Raw genomic sequence first — 19,037 nt, forward strand, 5'->3', positions numbered from 1 at the left:
GCCAGCGCAGATTGGCCAGAGTACGGAATTCGACCAATTAGCGCTGGCTCTGCTGGAGGAGGCGGAGTCTAAGGTCGGACCAGAATGGAGACTGGTGTGGAGTGATCTTAGACTCCTCCTCCTCCAGCAGAGCCAGCGCTGATTGGTCAAATTCCGCACTCTGGCCAATCAGCGCTGTCCAATGCATTCCTATGGGAAAAGGTTTATCTCACAAAAATCACAATTACACACCCGATAGAGCCCCAAAAAGTTATTTTTAATAACATTCCTACCTAAATAAAGGTTATCCCTAGCTATCCCTGCCTGTACAGCTATCCCTGTCTCTTACTCACACAGTTCACATTCTCATATGACCCGGATTTGAAATCCACTATTCGTCTAAAATGGAGGTCACCTAATTTCGGCAGCCAATGACTTTTTCCGATTTTTTTCAATGCCCCCGTTGTCGTAGTTCCTGTCCCACCTCCCCTGCGCTGTTATTGGTGCAAAAAAATGCGCCAGGGAAGGTGGGAGGGGAATCAATTTTTTTTGGAGTTTGCCACGTGATGTTCGATTCGAATCGAACACATCGAACAGCCTGATATCCGATCGAACATGTGTTCGATAGAACACTGTTCGCTCATCTCTAGTCGCTATGACTGTTCTAGTTCTAGTACAAGCCTCACATAAATGACAGTACAGTGCGTTCTGCTAATCTGACACCCAGTAGCCCTGAAGTCTGGATGGTCTAGGGTAACAGAATATACCTGATGGCGTGTTTCGGGATAGGCATAGGGAAAGTCAGACTCTTCAGATGAGCAACTTGGCTTATAACCACTAGTCTGCTGCCATGTTGGAATTGGTGCCTGGCCCCGGGGCTCTTGCTGTCCACATTGGCTTATCTGTCTATTGGTGATGGTATGAACTATGTAGAGAATATCACATTATCCTAAGGAGTATCACAGAATACAGCCCATACCATTGAATCCTCCTGCACCATGTGATGGTACCCAACAGCCCTGCCACTGCGAATGATACATCCTGTCACTCAGGGCCGCCATCAGGAATTTTGGGGCCCCATAAAGCCTAAGTGTCTGCCCCCCCCCCCCCTGCCATTTTTGCTTTGCGCCGCGAGAAATTTAGCCCCACCCACTGTCATGTTGACTCCGCCTACTCATTAATTTCCCATTTGCCCGCACACTGTATAATCCTCCTACAGTCACCCGTAAATTATATGTCCCCCTCCGTCTCTCCCCTAGCTTCATATACACCCTTCATCTGCCCCCAGATTCATGTCCCCTCCATCTCTGCCCCCAGATTCATGTCCCCTCCATCTCTGCCCCCAGATTCATGTCCCCACATTTCTGCCCACAGATTCATGTCCCTCCATCTCTGCCCCCAGATTCATGTCCCCCCATCTCCATACCTCCCAACTTTTGAAGAGCTAAAAGAGGGACAAAATGTGTGGCGCGCTTAGCGCGCCGCAACAAATTTAGCCCCGCCCACTTTTGTGTTGACTCCGCCCACTCATTAATTTTTCGTGTGCCCACACACAGTATAATCCTCCTACAGTCACCCGTAAATTATATGCCCCCCCTCTATCTCTCCCCCAGTTTCATATACACCCTTCATCTGCCCCCAGTTTCATGTCCCCCTTCCATCTCTGCCCAGGGATTCATGTCCCCACATCTCTGCCCCCAGTTTCATGTCCCCTCCATCTCTGCCCCCAGATTCATGTCCCCCCAGATTCATGTCCCCTCTCCATCTCTGCCCCCAGATTCATGTCCCCATCTCTGCCCCCAGATTCATGTCCCCACAGTGTCATGCCGTCCTCTCTTTCATCTGCCCCCAGATTCATGTCCCCACAGTGTCATGCCGTCCTCTTCTTCATCTGCCCCCAGATTCACGTTCCACCTCCACATTAAACTTACCTTCTCCTCCGCTCCCTCGCCGCTCTCTGCGCGTCTCTCTCGTTGACACATGCGGCTGAAGGAAGGAGCTGACACGGGTCAGCTCCACGCTTCGCCGCTGGGTGTCTCTCTCGCTGACACATATGCGGCTGAGCCGGGTTCCGGCTCAGCCGCATATGTGTCACCGAGAGAGGCGGCAGCGGCGAAGTGAGGAGCTGACACCGGCTCAGCCGCATATGTGTCAGCGAGAGAGGCGGCAGCGGCGAAGTCAGGAGCTGACACAGGTCAGCTCCTCTCTTCAGCCGCATATGTGTCAGCGAGACAGGCGGCAGCGGCGAAGCGAGGAGCTGACCTGTGTCAGCTCCTCGCTTCAGCCGCGTATGTGCTCAACTCAGATCTGCGTCCTCTGGCCGGGCCCCTGACGCCAGTAGCAGCAGTACTGGCCTATTGGCGGACCTGCTGTCACTGTTTTATGTCCACTAGTTTCAGGGCATGTCTGGCTGAGTAGGGGCAGTGGTGGGAGCTGTGACCACATGTGGCACAATAAGATAGACAGGAGCAAAGATCATATCTGTCTGAATATGGAAATAAAATCAATCAGACCTTTTTCTAGCCTGGCAGAGGTTGTCAGCAGGATGTAGTTCTATCGATCTCCAGGCTAATAAGCCGCCCCTCCAATCCATCTGACCCTGAAATCATGGACCTCATCAGTTTATAAAGGGCTCTCAGCTCTGCCCTCTTCCTGGAATCTTCCACCACTGACCCGACCACCTAATGTCCCGCATTAAGCCCAGAGAGAGAGAGAGAGAGAGAGAGAGAGAGAGAGAGAGAGAGAGAGAGAGAGAGAGAAATCATACATCTTTTGTGAATATGTAAGAGGGTGAAACAGCCCCTGTGTAGTGAATGTGCAATGTGTAATTGAGTTGGTGTTTTCATAACCTGACATTTTGTTGTTTGACCACGAGAGGTCGCTGTTGCAAGATAACAAGTAAAAGGAAAAAGGCTGCATGCCCCTGGAAGATTGATGTGGAAACCCTGATCGTTGTAGGAAGGTTCTAGGAGCCATTTTGAGTCAGAGTGTGCTGGACTCTAGAGAAGAGAGAGCTGTGGAGACATCACTGTGCAGAGAGGGTCCTTGGAGGGAGAAGCCACAGCAAGAATAGCTGTGGATTTGAGACTTTCAGAGTCTGTCCAGACACCATCCTAAGGAGAAGATTACTGTCAGAGACTTCGCTGAGAAGTGAGACTGCCAGTGAGACCGCATGCTGTCCGAGGAGCTCCTCTTCACCCGGATGCTAACAGAGACTAAAAGGTACCCAACAGAAGTAAGCGTGCACGCACCACACTGCAAGTTTTGCACCATATAGCTGGGACTGAGTAAAAAGCCTGTAGTTAGTTAGTTAGGTATAATCATCACCCCAGGCTGCAATACTGGTGAACTATCTACCTGTCTGGTAAAAGGACTAAGTCACAGAGGATTTCTACAGAGTTATATCTCCCAGAGAGGGACTTGTAAGGAAGTCTGGGAGCAACATTTAGTTTAACTTTACACTGTTTGGCTTGCAAGCTAACCAACTATTATACTTGCTTAGTTGTACTTGGTTTGGGGGGAATTTAGTAGTATTGTGATAAGATTGTAAACCCTGGTGTTACACCGCCGGATGCCTGTGTCACACACACTGAATTGTTCCTGTGTAATAGGGTAATAACAGGTAACAGGCAGCTGCATAGGCGCAGCCTGCATGTAGGTAAAAGCTTGGAGTATATTGAAGGCCACACTAGTGGGCACCGTGCTGTATAACACCAGGGTCCCAGCCTCTAGGCTGTGTAAATGTAATACCTGGGAGTGTTCTTTTGGACAAAAGAGGTTATCTAAACTAAGTAAAGTCCTATCTTGGTTAAATTGAATTGGACTCACTTCCTTTGTTCGTGACTTCGCTGTATCCTGGGGAGCCCACCTCGGTACACGGCTTACAACTTGGCGTAGTCGGCAGGATACAGCGACCCTCATGGACGGGAATGTGGCGGGAGAGAATCCCCTGGCACCAGCTGTGGTGGTCCAGGGTGCCCCTGCACAGCAAGCCCCAGCGCTGGGGATGCCGGCCCAAGTGGGGTACTTATCGGCCGGGGCACTAATGCAGCATCTGCCAAAGTTTGACGGTAATAATATGACGTTGCAGGACTGGACTGAAAGGGTACGAAGTATAGTTAGACTGAGCAACCTGATACCGGAACTGCGTGCAGAGATAGCATTAGGGGCCCTAGAAGGTGACGCTAGACGGACAGTGATGGTACGGCCCGAATCGGAAAGAGACACTTTAGAAAAAATATTTTCTCTGCTAGAGGGAGCTCAGGGAGGGCGTGCCAAGGTAGCGCAGTTGCGGAGCAACTTCTTCAATCGGTCACAGAGGGAGGGTGAGACTTTAACGCAATACTCTAACGCCTTACAAGAGATGCTGAATGAAGTGCAGCGACGAGACTCAGAGGCTATGGGAGCCTTCAAAGAAGTGGACCGGCTGCTACGAGATCAATTCATCCTAGGGTTATCCAATAAGTTGTTACAGGATAAACTGCAAGAGATGATCCAGGCAGATGCCAACCTGACATTCTATAATGTTTACCTGGCTGCTGTAGAGAGGGAAGAAGCGCCCGTGGCTGTGAATGTGAAGGCTGTGAGTAGCACCCAAGTGACAGGGACCCGTGGAGGTCCTGAAGACCCAGGGTCCTTAAAGGATGTAGTCCAGGCTCTACGGGCAGAAATGAGAGAACTCCGACTGGAGGTGTCCCAGATGCGAGCAGGTCAATCCATGGTTCCAGAAATGACCGCATCGTCCTACTCTCCCCCGCTGAGAGTACACCGTGGCCGAGGACCCACCAACCGAGGCTCATCAGCTGGACAGGGATCAAGGGGACCCCTCTGCTGGAGTTGCAGACAGTATGGCCATATCGCCAGAGAGTGTAAGGGGGAGGTGGAACCCGAGCCGGCTTTAAACTCCCGACCGCCGCAGTAACGGGGCGTCCTGTGGCGGTTCACCAACAATCAAGCCCCGTATGTGATGAATGCGATCTATATGCTAGCAGCCCCGTTATGGAAGCTGAGCTGGAGGGCCAGAAGGTACGCTGCTTAGTTGATACTGGATCGGAGTGCACCCTGATGCCCCTGGAGTTCTTCGAGAGACACTTCGGACATATGATGGAGCCAGAGGATGGAAGTGTCATCCGGTTGATAGCTGCCAACAATGGTGCGATGGACGTACAAGGGATCGTCTGGATGCGGGTCCGGCTGTTTGGGCAAGACATTGGCAAAAAGGGGATCGTGCTGATAGACCATCCGTCCAGGAGAGGACTCGATGTGACGCTGGGCATGAACGTGCTGAGAGACCTAGATCATCACCTTTATGCAAAGGAAGGACCTAAATACTGGCAGCGGGCCACCACACACCGGCCGACTCAGAAGGTCCTACAGCAGATGGTGAGGAGCTGTAGTTTGCAGAAGAGCACCATGGCAGGGCGCTCCATTGGATACGTGAAGGTGCCGCTGAGTGCCCCAATGAAGATTCCACCGCGACAGGAAAATATTGTGATGCTTCCGGTGGGGGCTGGACGACCATTAAATGGACTAGAGGTCTTGATAGAGCCTGCCCTGCAGGGAGAAACGCAGACCCGCCCTCTGGTAGCCCGAGCACTTGCCACTGTGAAGGATGGGTGTGTGCCTATACGCTGTCTCAACGTTCTGGACAGTGAGTTGTTCGTGCCTGGGAATACCCTGCTGGCTGAAGTTCACGTGCCCGGGGGTGACATCCTTCGCCGGAAGAGCTTCACGTTGCAGCCTGATGGGAGGTCGTCTTGGACCTATGCTGTGAAGGTCCAGCAAAGGCAGGCTCCAACGGCAGAGTGGAATGGCCAAGTGATCATGTCTCTGATGGGAGTAGATCGCCGGTCTCTGACCCCGGGACAACAGAAGCTTCTGGAGGACACTCTGTGGGAATTCCAGGAGGCGTTTTCAAGACACGATGAAGACTTCGGGTGTGCTACCGCCATTGAACACGAAATCCCCACTGGCGACGCTGCGCCTATTCGGGAGCGGTATAGGCAGATTCCCCCCAAGATGTATCAGGAGGTGAAAGAAATGGTGGCTAGCATGCTGGAGAATCAAGTGATCCAGGAGAGTAAGAGCCCATGGGCTGCTCCGGTGGTCTTGGTGCGGAAGAAAGACGGAAGTCTCCGTTTCTGCATAGATTACCGGAAACTAAATGCTAAGACCGTCCGTGATGCATACCCCCTTCCACGGATTGAAGAGTCACTATCCTCCCTCGGTCATGCCAAGTATTTCTCAACGCTTGACTTGGCCAGTGGATATTGGCAAGTGCCAGTGGCCGAAAAGGACAAGGCCAAGACAGCGTTTATCTTACCCATGGGACTCTATGAGTTTAACAGAATGCCTTTCGGTCTGTCCAATGCCCCAGGGACATTTCAGCGGTTGATGGAACTCTGTTTGGGTGACCTAAACTTTGAGTCGGTATTGATATATTTGGATGACGTTGTAGTGTTTGGGTCCTCATTTGAAGATCATCTCGAAAAGCTGCGGCAGGTCCTAGGGCGAATGCGTGATCATGGGCTAAAAATCAAGCCCAAGAAGTGTCAACTATTCCAGCAGCGAATAGAGTACTTGGGACATGTAGTCACTCCGGAAGGGGTACAACCTGCGCCCAGCAAGGTGGAGGCTGTCCAGAAGTGGCCCCAACCAAGAACCCTGCGTGAAGTACAAGCCTTTCTAGGGTTGGCCGGTTATTACAGGAGATTCATACCCAAGTTCTCTCATCGGGCTGGCCCCCTAAATGAACTACTGAGAGGCACAGCTGGTGGACCCAAGAATCGCCCCATTGAGTGGGGGCCACGACAGCAAGAAGCCTTTGAGGGGTTAAAGAAAGCTCTGACCAGTACCCCGATCCTGGCCTATGCACAGTTTGATAAGCCATTCCTGTTGTACACCGATGGAAGTCTACATGGTTTGGGAGCTGTGCTATCTCAAGTTCAAGATGGACGTGAGAGGGTGATTGCCTATGGCAGCCGGTCCTTAAGGGAGTCAGAGCGTAACCCCGACAACTACAGCTCCTTTAAGTTGGAGCTTTTGGCACTTGTATGGGCCATGACTGAAAGATTCACAGAGTATCTGACGGGTGCAGAAGTGATTGTGATGACAGACAATAACCCTTTAGCACACTTAGAGAACGCTAAGTTAGGTGCCCTTGAGCAGAGGTGGATGTCCCGCCTTTCCAAGTATCAATACCGTATCCAGTTCCAATCAGGGAGAGAGAATGGCAACGCTGATGCCCTCTCCCGAGTCCCTGTGGGGTTGCCAACCAAGAGTGGAGAGGAAGGGCTAGAAGACAGTGAAATCCCACACCTCGGCAGAATACCGCCATTCCAGAACATAACCCATTCAAGTGGGGTGGCTTCAGGGATGCCGATGGTGCTGGGGAAGACATTGGAAGATTGGGAAAGGGTTCAAAATAGTTGTCCGGACCTATGTAAAGTGAAAGAGTGGATCCGGACTAAGATCTGGCCACGGCCGAATGAGCGGGCTAGCTTAACCCAAGAGGGTCAGAAGTTACTGAGACAGTGGGATAAGCTGGTTGTCATCCAAGGACTCCTATGTCGGACCATATACATACAGTCAGAGCTGCAACACCGGCAACAGATTGTCATCCCGATGTCATTGGGACCAGTAGCCGCTCAGGAAGCTCATGAGAGTGGGGCCCATTTTGGGAGTGCCAAAACGTACCAATGGCTCCAACGATTTGTGTATTGTCCAGATTTGGGAAAGATGGTGACCAAGGCATGTCTTCAATGTCGGTCCTGCGGGCTGAGTAAAAGTCCCGAACAACGTGCCCCTGTACAAACTATTCAAACATCTGCCCCCCTGCAAATTCTAATGATTGATTATGTACAGATTGGGTATTCTACCTCAGGACATTCTTACTGTTTGGTTATGACGGACCATTTTACAAAGTATGCAGTAGCTGTACCCACCAGAGATCAGACGGCTGAATCCGCTGCCGAAGCGGTCTGCAAACACTTTATACAAGTGTTTGGGTGTCCACAGAAAATCCATTCAGATCAGGGGGCGTGCTTTCAGGGGGCTTTGATGAGTGAATTGTATCAACTCTATGGGATCGAACGTTCTCGCACGACCCCATATCATCCACAGGGGAACGGGGCATGCGAGCGGTTCAACCGCACCTTGATACAGATGTTGCGGACGCTAGAGGATAGTCAAAAAGCTCGGTGGCCAGAGTATCTACCTGAACTGATGTGGGCCTATAACAATAGAGTACACAACACCACTGGTTACTCTCCACACATGTTGATGTTTGGGAGGGCAGGTCAAGAGATTGAGGATCTCCACATGCCAGATCCAATGCAGCCTCCTCCAAGGAGCACTACCGCATGGGCGCAAGAACACCGTCGCCGACTGAGAGCAGTACATAAGGTTGTGGGTGAACGCATGAGACAAATAGTACACCCCAACCCAGGGCCTGTGCAGAGGGATGAGTACGCCCCAGGTGATCGTGTGATTGTCAGGGCCAAGAGGCCAACGGGAAAATTGGATGGGCGGTGGGAGGCGGTACCATATGTTGTGAAGCGAAAGGTAGACCCTGATATTCCAGTGTATGAGGTACAGCCAGTAGGGACTGGAGGACCCTCAAGGAACCTTCACCGTAACATGTTAAGACGCTGCAATTTTGAACACTCGGTGGCCGACGAGGTGGTACAGGCTCCTAGCATTGTTACCAGGGAAACCCCCTTAGACGATGAGTGGTGGGTTGTCCCTGCCCCAGCCGATCCAGGGAACCAAGTCGAGTCTAGTTTGCCGCCCAGGGAGGGAGTTGTACAACCTGCAGAACAGCCATCATTGGGTGTGCCGGGTGCCCCTGATTCTGTGACTCTGCGTAGGACAGCCAGGTCCAATGCTGGGGTACCCCCACAGCGCTATGCGCAAGATGAGTTTATATGGGAAAGGTTGCCAGGGACGTCAACCTCTAGTGGGGTGGCATGTAAGAGGGTGAAACAGCCCCTGTGTAGTGAATGTGCAATGTGTAATTGAGTTGGTGTTTTCATAACCTGACATTTTGTTGTTTGACCACGAGAGGTCGCTGTTGCAAGATAACAAGTAAAAGGAAAAAGGCTGCATGCCCCTGGAAGATTGATGTGGAAACCCTGATCGTTGTAGGAAGGTTCTAGGAGCCATTTTGAGTCAGAGTGTGCTGGACTCTAGAGAAGAGAGAGCTGTGGAGACATCACTGTGCAGAGAGGGTCCTTGGAGGGAGAAGCCACAGCAAGAATAGCTGTGGATTTGAGACTTTCAGAGTCTGTCCAGACACCATCCTAAGGAGAAGATTACTGTCAGAGACTTCGCTGAGAAGTGAGACTGCCAGTGAGACCGCATGCTGTCCGAGGAGCTCCTCTTCACCCGGATGCTAACAGAGACTAAAAGGTACCCAACAGAAGTAAGCGTGCACGCACCACACTGCAAGTTTTGCACCATATAGCTGGGACTGAGTAAAAAGCCTGTAGTTAGTTAGTTAGGTATAATCATCACCCCAGGCTGCAATACTGGTGAACTATCTACCTGTCTGGTAAAAGGACTAAGTCACAGAGGATTTCTACAGAGTTATATCTCCCAGAGAGGGACTTGTAAGGAAGTCTGGGAGCAACATTTAGTTTAACTTTACACTGTTTGGCTTGCAAGCTAACCAACTATTATACTTGCTTAGTTGTACTTGGTTTGGGGGGAATTTAGTAGTATTGTGATAAGATTGTAAACCCTGGTGTTACACCGCCGGATGCCTGTGTCACACACACTGAATTGTTCCTGTGTAATAGGGTAATAACAGGTAACAGGCAGCTGCATAGGCGCAGCCTGCATGTAGGTAAAAGCTTGGAGTATATTGAAGGCCACACTAGTGGGCACCGTGCTGTATAACACCAGGGTCCCAGCCTCTAGGCTGTGTAAATGTAATACCTGGGAGTGTTCTTTTGGACAAAAGAGGTTATCTAAACTAAGTAAAGTCCTATCTTGGTTAAATTGAATTGGACTCACTTCCTTTGTTCGTGACTTCGCTGTATCCTGGGGAGCCCACCTCGGTACACGGCTTACAAATACGCCATAACTCCCGGGAATAAAACATATCGGTGTAATGTGCCTAACAAGAGATCCCAAATGCTTTGAGAAGTCGGGGTACGCCAGACCTGCAGCTTCAATGATACTCCATTCCCAGATGCAACCCTTGGGGACACTTAGCCAATATCCAGCATATTTTAGGGTTCCTACATAGTTAGGGTTTCTGGATCATCTGCTGGCGTCTGGATGGTCATAAAAACATAAATATGGCGGAAATGTCATTGATGTCATCATATTTTATTTCCAGTTTTTGGGCAGTCACGCTTTCACACTGACACCTGGAGCTGCTACTTCTGACTGCAATCCCCACACAACGACTTGCTGTATGGCCGTGTGTCTATCTGTAATGTGTCTTACTGTGCTGTTGGTTGTGGATTGTAATTGCCATACAGATCGCACAGGGTCTAAACTGACACATTGAAGCAAAGACAAACTTTTCAATAGTTCATGATGGTAGTGATTGTCAGGTTTGGATCACTATCACCTTGTATGCATCCCATCCTATATAATACGTGTAACTGCAGGAGACTGAAATCACCTCCAGCCATCATCCCATCCTACACGCCTCTGTGCAGACAGCTGTATATACACAATGTCCCCGCTTTTCTATTCTGCCCGGTGTATAGGCATTGCTGCAGGGCAGAGCCCCATGAGAAGCGGCCCCCCTGTCTGCAGTATATATATATATATATATATATATATATATATATATATATATATATATATATATATATATATGTATCTATCTGATGTGAGGACAGGGAGCCGGCAGTGAGCGGAGCCGCCGCCTGTGTTACCCTCCCCGGCTCTCAGCAGCTCCAGCTTGTCCCCGCATCGTACAATCAGCTTCCTGTAGCATAGAGCTTGTGGTAAAGATCCCGGGGATGGTGACAAGCGCCGGGAATAGAAGGGGGCAGCTCCCGCAGCGGTTTCATCTTCCTGCATAGATAGTGATGGACAGATGTGGGGGTGCTATGGCGGAAATCCCGGGGCCTCCTCTCCGCACCACCCCCGCACCTCCGCCAGTGACGGCCAGGGACTGTTAGGGAGGATGTCGGGGAGTGGGGAGACACGAAGAATGGAAGCTCTCCTGTCCGGTTCTAGCCGGTAATGGGCTCTGATCCCGGGCAGGGAAGCACACGGGGAGAGCGGAGCTTGACTCTGGCCCTGTGCTGAGTGACAGCCAATAGGAGGTGAGGCCGAGGCCGCTCAGCAGCCAATCAGTGCGCACCGCTGTGCATATAAGAGGCGGCGGCTGCTCCGGCCCCAGTGTTTTCCCGTCTAGGAAAGGAATTAGAGCTCGATTCGTATCATGGCAGAAACCGCGCCCGCCGCCGCCGCTGCTCCCCCTCCCGCCGAACCGGCCGCCAAATCCAAGAAGCAGCCGAAGAAAGCAGCCGCAGGGGGCGCCAAGAAGAGCAAGAAATCCTCCGGTCCCACCGTGTCCGAGCTGATCGTCAAAGCCGTGTCCGTCTCCAAGGAGCGCAGTGGGGTGTCTGTGGCCGCCCTGAAGAAGGTGCTGGCTGCTGGCGGCTACGATACAGACAAGAACCGCAGCCGTGTCAAGCTGGGCCTTAAGGCTCTGGTGACCAAGGGAACCCTGATCCAGGTGAAAGGCAGCGGCGCCTCCGGCTCCTTCAAGCTGAACAAGAAGCAGGCGGAGAGTAAGGACAAGGCGGCCAAGAAGAAGCCTGCAGCGGCCAAGCCCAAGAAAGCTGCCGCCAAGAAGCCCGCGGCTAAGTCTCCTAAGAAGGCGCCGACCGCGGCCAAGAGCCCGAAGAAAGCCAAGAAGCCTGCCGCGGCCGCCAAGAAAGCGGCCAAGAGCCCCAAGAAGCCGAAGGCGGCTCCTAAAGCCAAGAAGGTGACGAAGAGCCCGGCTAAGAAGGCGGCTAAGCCCAAAGCTGCCAAGAGCCCAGCTAAGAAGGCGGCCAAGCCCAAAGCTGCCAAGAGTCCGGCTAAGAAGGCTGCTAAAGCCAAGAAGCCCGCGGCTAAGAAATAAGCCCGAGCAGCCCTGTACTTGTCCCACAAAGGCTCTTCTCAGAGCCACCACCTTGTCCCGGCAGAGCTGTATGATCGCTATCTCCCCAGCCAGCGGGGGGCGGGGGCGTCATATTAACGGCAATCCTATGACCAGGGCTCCATTCCCGTATCCGCACCGACACATGAGCGGTCACTACAGGGTAACATCCCCGCAGGTTTCTCCAGGTGACCGGTCCAGCGGGGTAGTAATGAGGACTAAAAGCTGAGGCCGCTGAGGGTTTATAGGGGCAGTAATCCAGTAGATTGGCCGCGCATCCTCCTCGTTACTGGCGGGGGCCTCTGTCTGGATAAGGGGGGAGGAGGAGGAGGAATTGTCAGTATGTCTGAGCTACACAATCCCTGCAGTCCCGAATGCAGCCTGATGCCGGGGGTCGCTGCGGTGTACGGCGGGCGGCTGTGTGCGTGCTTGTGGTAGGGGGACAAACGATACACAATGCCAGGTCTGTATCAGATCAGCGGGGAACGAGCCTGGACGCCCGGGAGGTTGTACTGGGGGAGAAGGGGGATGAGGCTGGGTGACAAGCGCTCTCAGGGGAGCCCCCGCCTGACACTACTCGTTCCTACACAGGCTGAGGAGGGGGCTCCCCTGAGAGCTCGTCACCCAGCCTCATCCCCTTCTCCCCCAGTACAACCTCCCGGCGTCCAGGCTCGTTCTCCCCTGAGAGCGCACACCGTTATTTCGGGGTCACTTCTGGACCCAGAAACTCGGATCTTTGCTGCCTCCTGTTCAGCGTGTTCTCTTGTATTTATAACGCACTGTCTGTGCTGCAGCTGAATGACTTGTCTGGTGGAGCTCCGGCTCCCAGCAGTAGGTTTGTGATGACACTGGGGCGGGTGGAGAAAGCCGGCAGACGTCCATTGTCTCCGGGGCCGAGCTGAGAGCGGCAGCAGGGACAGGGAGAGGCGGCGAGAACTGTAGGATATGAGCGGGAAAGCTCCGAATCACTAACGGGTGAGAGTTCTGCCAATCAGAGGAGGAAAGCGGGGGAGGGGGGAGTGGCTTCAGGACACGCCCCATAATTGCGTCATCATAGCAGGGTTCTCCTTCTGGTCCGACCACTCTCTATATAAAAGGCGGCTGTGCGGAGGGACGCTTATTCTAGTCTGTCAGCAGCAGCACAGAAGATGTCCGGTCGCGGTAAAGGAGGGAAAGGTCTCGGCAAGGGCGGTGCCAAGCGGCACAGGAAGGTGCTCCGGGATAACATCCAGGGCATCACCAAGCCTGCCATCCGCCGTCTAGCTCGCAGAGGAGGCGTCAAGCGCATCTCCGGTCTCATCTATGAGGAAACTCGCGGTGTCCTGAAAGTCTTCCTGGAGAACGTCATCCGTGACGCCGTCACCTACACCGAGCACGCCAAGAGGAAGACCGTCACCGCCATGGACGTGGTGTACGCGCTCAAGCGCCAGGGCCGCACTCTCTACGGCTTCGGAGGTTAATTCCGCCGCTCCCCGACTCTCTACTACATAACCCAAAGGCTCTTCTCAGAGCCGCCACATCCTCCTGAGAACAGAGCTGTCCCCGCCACCCACCTCTCCTCTGCCCTCTAGGGCTGGAGCTGTCGCTGCGGCTATTGTAGGAATACCGGAGAGCGTGGAGATAAACGCTCTTAAGCTTCAGGGAACGTGTGAACAAATGCATAAATCTTAAGAACGTTCCCGTCGCTGTACAGTGTGCACTGCCTAAAGTTTCTCCTTTACTTTGCCAGTGTGCGCAGATGTAGATACACGCGATAGATACGAGGTTATCAGGCGGATAAGTTCCTTCGCCTTGAGGATAATACAAACAGTGCGGTGTAACGTCCATAAATACAATGACAAAACGGATCGGGATAAATAAAGCCTCTGGTCCGGGGAATAAACACCAGAAATGAAGGGCTCAGCAGTTCTAGTGTGGAAGGGGTGGGGGGGCTCTTAGAAGAGCCTTTGGGGTGATAGTACAGAGCAGGTGATGGAGCCGATTACTTGGCGCTGGTGTACTTGGTGACGGCCTTGGTGCCCTCGGACACGGCGTGCTTGGCCAACTCTCCGGGCAGCAGCAGGCGCACGGAGGTCTGGATCTCCCGGGAGGTGATGGTGGAGCGCTTGTTATAGTGAGCCAGGCGGGAGGCTTCTCCTGCGATGCGCTCAAAGACGTCGTTGACGAAGGAATTCATGATGCTCATGGCCTTGGAAGAAATGCCGGTGTCGGGGTGGACCTGCTTCAGCACCTTGTACACGTAGATGGCATAGCTCTCCCTCCTGGCCCTCTTACGCTTCTTGCCGTCCTTCTTCTGGGCCTTGGTCACGGCTTTCTTGGAGCCCTTCTTGGGCGCTGGGGCAGACTTGGCGGGATCAGGCATGGTAGCACGGTGATCTTTTCCCACACGAGAATGAGAGAAAATAATGTCTGTGCTCCTCCCAGCGCAGCCCTATTTATAGGCGGGCTATGCAAATGAGCGCCGCTGTCTGCGCGCTGTTCTACTGGACCAGCAAGTCATGTGACCAGTGCCAGCATCATAATCCCCGCCCTCCGCAGCTGATTGGCGCTTCCACCAGGTTTGAATTTCCCTCCGTTTCTCTCCTCAGGTTTACAGGTTCTAATCGCCTCGTTATGTTGCGGGGGGGAACGCCACAGATTGTCCCCTGTGTAGCCTGATGCATGCCGGCGGGGGCTGTACAGCGCCGTGCTGCACGGGGTCTGGGGGAGGGGCATGAGCGCTAATGCTGAACTGTAGAAATAAACCAATGAGATGGAGGGGGCGGGCTTTCCATGAGCCAATGAGGACGAGCCCCGGCTGTATAAATATGTCGCTCTTTCCGCTCCTCAGCTCATATCACCGCTGTGTAACGTCTATACTGAAGCGATGGCCAGAACCAAGCAGACCGCCCGCAAATCCACCGGAGGGAAAGCTCCCCGCAAGCAGCTGGCCACTAAGGCCGCCAGGAAGAGCGCTCCCGCCACCGGCGGAGTGAAGAAGCCTCACCGCTACCGCCCTGGTACAGTCGCTCTGCGTGAAATCCGCCGCTACCAGAAGTCCACCGAGCTGCTGATCCGTAAGCTTCCCTTCCAGCGCCTGGTCCGAGAGATCGCCCAGGACTTCAAGACGGATCTCCGCTTCCAGAGCTCCGCCGTCATGGCCCTGCAGGAAGCTAGCGAGGCTTACCTGGTCGGGCTCTTTGAGGACACCAACCTGTGCGCCATCCACGCCAAGAGGGTCACCATCATGCCCAAAGACATCCAGCTGGCCCGCAGGATTCGTGGGGAGAGGGCTTAAATCTGCCCAGGCACCGTCTGACAACACAAAGGCTCTTCTCAGAGCCACCAAATCCTCCCTCAGACGAGCTGTAGCCGTTGTCTTTCTCCTCTCGGGAGGGGAGAAGAGAAGCCTTCACTGGCTGCTAATAGAGAGGTTACCCTTTCCCTTACAGTCACTGAGTTAGCGATATCTCGTCTACCTCCTTTGTATGTATAACAGGCACATATGTAACTGCAGCGCCCTCTACAGTAACCTGAGCGCCCCCCCCACTGACTGCTGACTCAATCTTACTTCGCAGCAGCAGCAGCGGAGGATGTAATAGACAGGCGGAGGCTTGAAATTCGCGTCCTTTCTCCCTTTGCACCACCTGACGCTGTCGGTTCTCGCGCGGGTTGTAACGGTCACTGAATGAATGGGAATCTACGATTGAGCGGGAAGATAGACAAAGGTTCGCCCGGATCAGCCCTTTAACGCCCGTTTCATCGGCACTTCTAAACCTGCCACCGTGGGCTGTGCCCTGGCGGGGAGAGAGGATTAGGATGAGCACAGCCATTACTATCCCTAACTGACAAGACCCTGCGCCCGCAACCACATCTCCCTCCCTCCTCTCCGTACCTAGTATATGCCTACTCCGCACATCCTTCTACAATAACCTGAGGGCCGCCCCAGTCCGCTGCTGAATCTTCTTCAGTTGGAGAGGGCTCAGCTCTGGGGAGGGTTTGAAATTCGCGCCCCTTCTCTCTGCGCCACGTGACGCTGCCGGCTCTCGCGCGGGTTGTAACGGTCACTGCGACTGAGCGGGAATTTCAAAACCACCAACCGTGTGAGCGGGGAGAAAAGACAAAGCGTCACCCGGAGGAGCCGGCGCTCACCTCGGCTTTGTATCAGCGCCCGCCCGCCCGTTATATCTAAGCTCCGTTTATACTACCTGCCTGGGAAGAGAGCATTAGCAGATTACCACCAGCCCGACCTGACACAAAACCCCGCGCCCGCACCACATCTCCCTACAGAGTGAATCCTCCTCCCTCCTTCCCAGTCAACCCACGGTGCTTCCCTGTAAGGGCCGCCGGTCGGGCCAGGAGTTGGCTTCAGAATAGACGGACAGCCCGTATTGTAGACAGGAGGCAGCTCTGCTGTAGACAAGGTGGTGGCTCTTAGAAGAGCCTTTGCTTGTATAGACGGATGGGGTGGGAGCGGCGCTCACTTGCTCTTGCTGGGCTTGCTGCTCTCGGTCTTCTTGGGCAGCAGCACGGCCTGGATGTTGGGCAGGACGCCTCCCTGGGCGATGGTCACGCCACCCAGCAGTTTGTTCAGCTCCTCGTCATTGCGCACGGCCAGCTGCAGGTGACGGGGGATGATGCGGGTCTTCTTGTTGTCCCGTGCAGCATTACCAGCCAACTCCAGGATCTCAGCGGTCAGATACTCCAGTACGGCCGCCAGGTAGACGGGAGCACCAGCACCAACCCTCTCGGCGTAGTTGCCCTTGCGGAGAAGCCTGTGCACACGACCGACGGGGAACTGAAGTCCCGCCCGGGATGAGCGGGTCTTGGCCTTAGCACGAGCTTTGCCTCCTTGCTTGCCGCGTCCAGACATCCTTCTTCCTACGAGTGAATCTCCGTGAAGCTCCAGCGCTTAGGCCGCCTCCTCATTTATACCCGCAAGGACAAGCAGCCGGCGCCAGTGATTGGTTGTTATCCAAGCCAATCAATGAGGCTCTATGGCATTGAAATAGCACCAATCAGGAGGAACATCGTTGTTGTGACGTAATCGCCGAGCACTTACAGGATTGGACATTTAGGATCAGCTGGCTCCGCCTTCATGAAGACGCCGGTGACGTCATTGCGTTGTCTATTTGAAATTCCATTGAATGAATGGTGAGGGGATCCCGCCAGAACTCCCGCTTGTGTTTCGGCGCCTCTAGTCCAGATTAAGGGTGCATTCACACTGAGTAAACGCTAGCTTATTTTGTAAAGTAAAATTACACTTGTAAATTTTGCTATCCCATTGACTTCAATGACATTTTACAGGCGTATTTTTACAGGCGTATTTTTTACAGGCGTATTTTTACAGGCGTATTTTTTACAGGCGTATTTTTTACAGGCGTATTTTTACACTTGTAAAAAAATATCATTGAAGTCAATGGGATAGCAAAATTTACAAGTGTAATTTTACTCTACAAAATAAGCTACCGTTTACTCAGTGTGAATGCACCCTTATCCGGTATTTACTGCTCGTTATAGTGACCGAGGCTACAGATCTATGGCCTAATTCACACTGAGCTGTATGTGGCCGCCACAGCTGACAATCTGCATCAGTGACATGCGCAAACCTATCACAATATATCGGGATAAGACACGCGCTGTACGATTGTTACGTGTGTGAGCCGGTCACGTACAATAAGCGGGACATTCCAAATGCCGAACAGTTGTGAGGTCAGCCAATCAGCGCCGAGATAGATGGCTTCAGCCAATAGGAGACGACTCCACTGTCCTTGTTCTCTTTCAGGTCCGCTAGTGTATAGAATGAGGATTGTCAGATTTAGGCGCCAACAGGACTGGCCCAGCTAGTGTATACACGCAGGGAGCGTAACGGGACTGGCCCAGCTAGTGTATACACACAGGGAATATAACGGGACTGGCCCAGCTAGTGTATACACGCAGGGAGCGTAACGGGACTGGCCCAGCTAGTGTATACACGCAGGGAGCGTAACGGGACTGGCCCAGCTAGTGTATACACACAGGGAGCGTAACGGGACCGACCCAGCTAGTGTATACACACAGGGAATATAACGGGACTGGCCCAGCTAGTGTATACACACGGGGAGCGTAACGGGACCGGCCCAGCTAGTGTATACACACAGGGAGCGTAACGGGACCGGCCCAGCTAGTGTATACACGCAGGGAGCGCGACGGGACCGGCCCAGCTAGTGTATACACACAGGGAATATAACGGGACTGGCCCAGCTAGTGTATACACACGGGGAGCGTAACGGGACCGGCCCAGCTAGTGTGTACACGCAGGGAGCGTAACGGGACCGGCCCAGCTAGTGTATACACGCAGGGAGCTTAACGGGACCGGCCCAGCTAGTGTATACACACAGGGAATATAACGGGACTGGCCCAGCTAGTGTATACACGCAGGGAGCGCGACGGGACCGGCCCAGCTAGTGTATACACGCAGGGAGCGTAACGGGACCGGTCCAGCTAGTGTATACACGCAGGGAGCGCGACGGGACCGGCCCAGCTAGTGTATACACGCAGGGAGTGTGACGGGACCGACCCAGCTAGTGTATACACACAGGGAGCGTAACGGGACTGGCCCAGCTAGTGTATACACGCAGGGAGCGTAACGGGACCGGCCCAGCTAGTGTATACACACGGGGAGCGTGACGGGACCGGCCCAGCTAGTGTATATACACGGGGAGCGTAACGGGACCGGCCCAGCTAGTGTATACACGCAGGGAGCGTAACGGGACTGGCCCAGCTAGTGTATACACGCAGGGAGCGTAACGGGACTGGCCCAGCTAGTGTATACACACGGGGAGCGTAACAGGACCGGCCCAGCTAGTGTATACACGCGGGGAGTATAACGGGACTGGCCCAGCTAGTGTATACACGCAGGGAGCGTAACGGGACTGGCCCAGCTAGTGTATACACACGGGGAGCGTAACGGGACCGGCCCAGCTAG

The 19,037-nt window shown here is 53.4% G+C and overlaps 5 protein-coding genes across 5 annotated transcripts; 3 read left to right on the forward strand and 2 right to left on the reverse strand.

The window, feature by feature from the left end:
- The first annotated feature begins 11,383 nt into the window (after nucleotides 1-11,383).
- Nucleotides 11,384-12,073, forward strand: LOC142183100 (histone H1.03-like). The gene has a single exon (XM_075258016.1). It carries the CDS (start codon nucleotides 11,387-11,389, stop codon nucleotides 12,071-12,073), a length of 687 nt encoding a protein of 228 aa, XP_075114117.1. The 5' UTR covers nucleotides 11,384-11,386.
- A 1,166-nt stretch (nucleotides 12,074-13,239) lies between these two features.
- On the forward strand, nucleotides 13,240-13,583 carry LOC142219278 (histone H4). Its single transcript, XM_075288226.1, has one exon. It carries the CDS (start codon nucleotides 13,240-13,242, stop codon nucleotides 13,549-13,551), a length of 312 nt encoding a protein of 103 aa, XP_075144327.1. The 3' UTR covers nucleotides 13,552-13,583.
- A 461-nt stretch (nucleotides 13,584-14,044) lies between these two features.
- LOC142219062 (histone H2B type 1-O-like) lies at nucleotides 14,045-14,468 on the reverse strand. The gene has a single exon (XM_075288019.1). The coding sequence runs from the start codon at nucleotides 14,451-14,453 to the stop codon at nucleotides 14,073-14,075; it is 381 nt and encodes a 126-aa protein (XP_075144120.1). The 5' UTR covers nucleotides 14,454-14,468; the 3' UTR covers nucleotides 14,045-14,072.
- A 489-nt stretch (nucleotides 14,469-14,957) lies between these two features.
- On the forward strand, nucleotides 14,958-15,447 carry LOC142183538 (histone H3). Its single transcript, XM_075258660.1, has one exon. The coding sequence runs from the start codon at nucleotides 14,958-14,960 to the stop codon at nucleotides 15,366-15,368; it is 411 nt and encodes a 136-aa protein (XP_075114761.1). The 3' UTR covers nucleotides 15,369-15,447.
- A 1,023-nt stretch (nucleotides 15,448-16,470) lies between these two features.
- On the reverse strand, nucleotides 16,471-16,943 carry LOC142183277 (histone H2A type 2-B). The gene has a single exon (XM_075258305.1). The coding sequence runs from the start codon at nucleotides 16,941-16,943 to the stop codon at nucleotides 16,551-16,553; it is 393 nt and encodes a 130-aa protein (XP_075114406.1). The 3' UTR covers nucleotides 16,471-16,550.
- Between the last annotated feature and the right edge of the window lie 2,094 nt (nucleotides 16,944-19,037).

This window comes from Leptodactylus fuscus, chromosome 10 (genome assembly GCF_031893055.1).
Source record: "Leptodactylus fuscus isolate aLepFus1 chromosome 10, aLepFus1.hap2, whole genome shotgun sequence".
NCBI classification, from domain to species: domain Eukaryota; kingdom Metazoa; phylum Chordata; class Amphibia; order Anura; family Leptodactylidae; genus Leptodactylus; species Leptodactylus fuscus.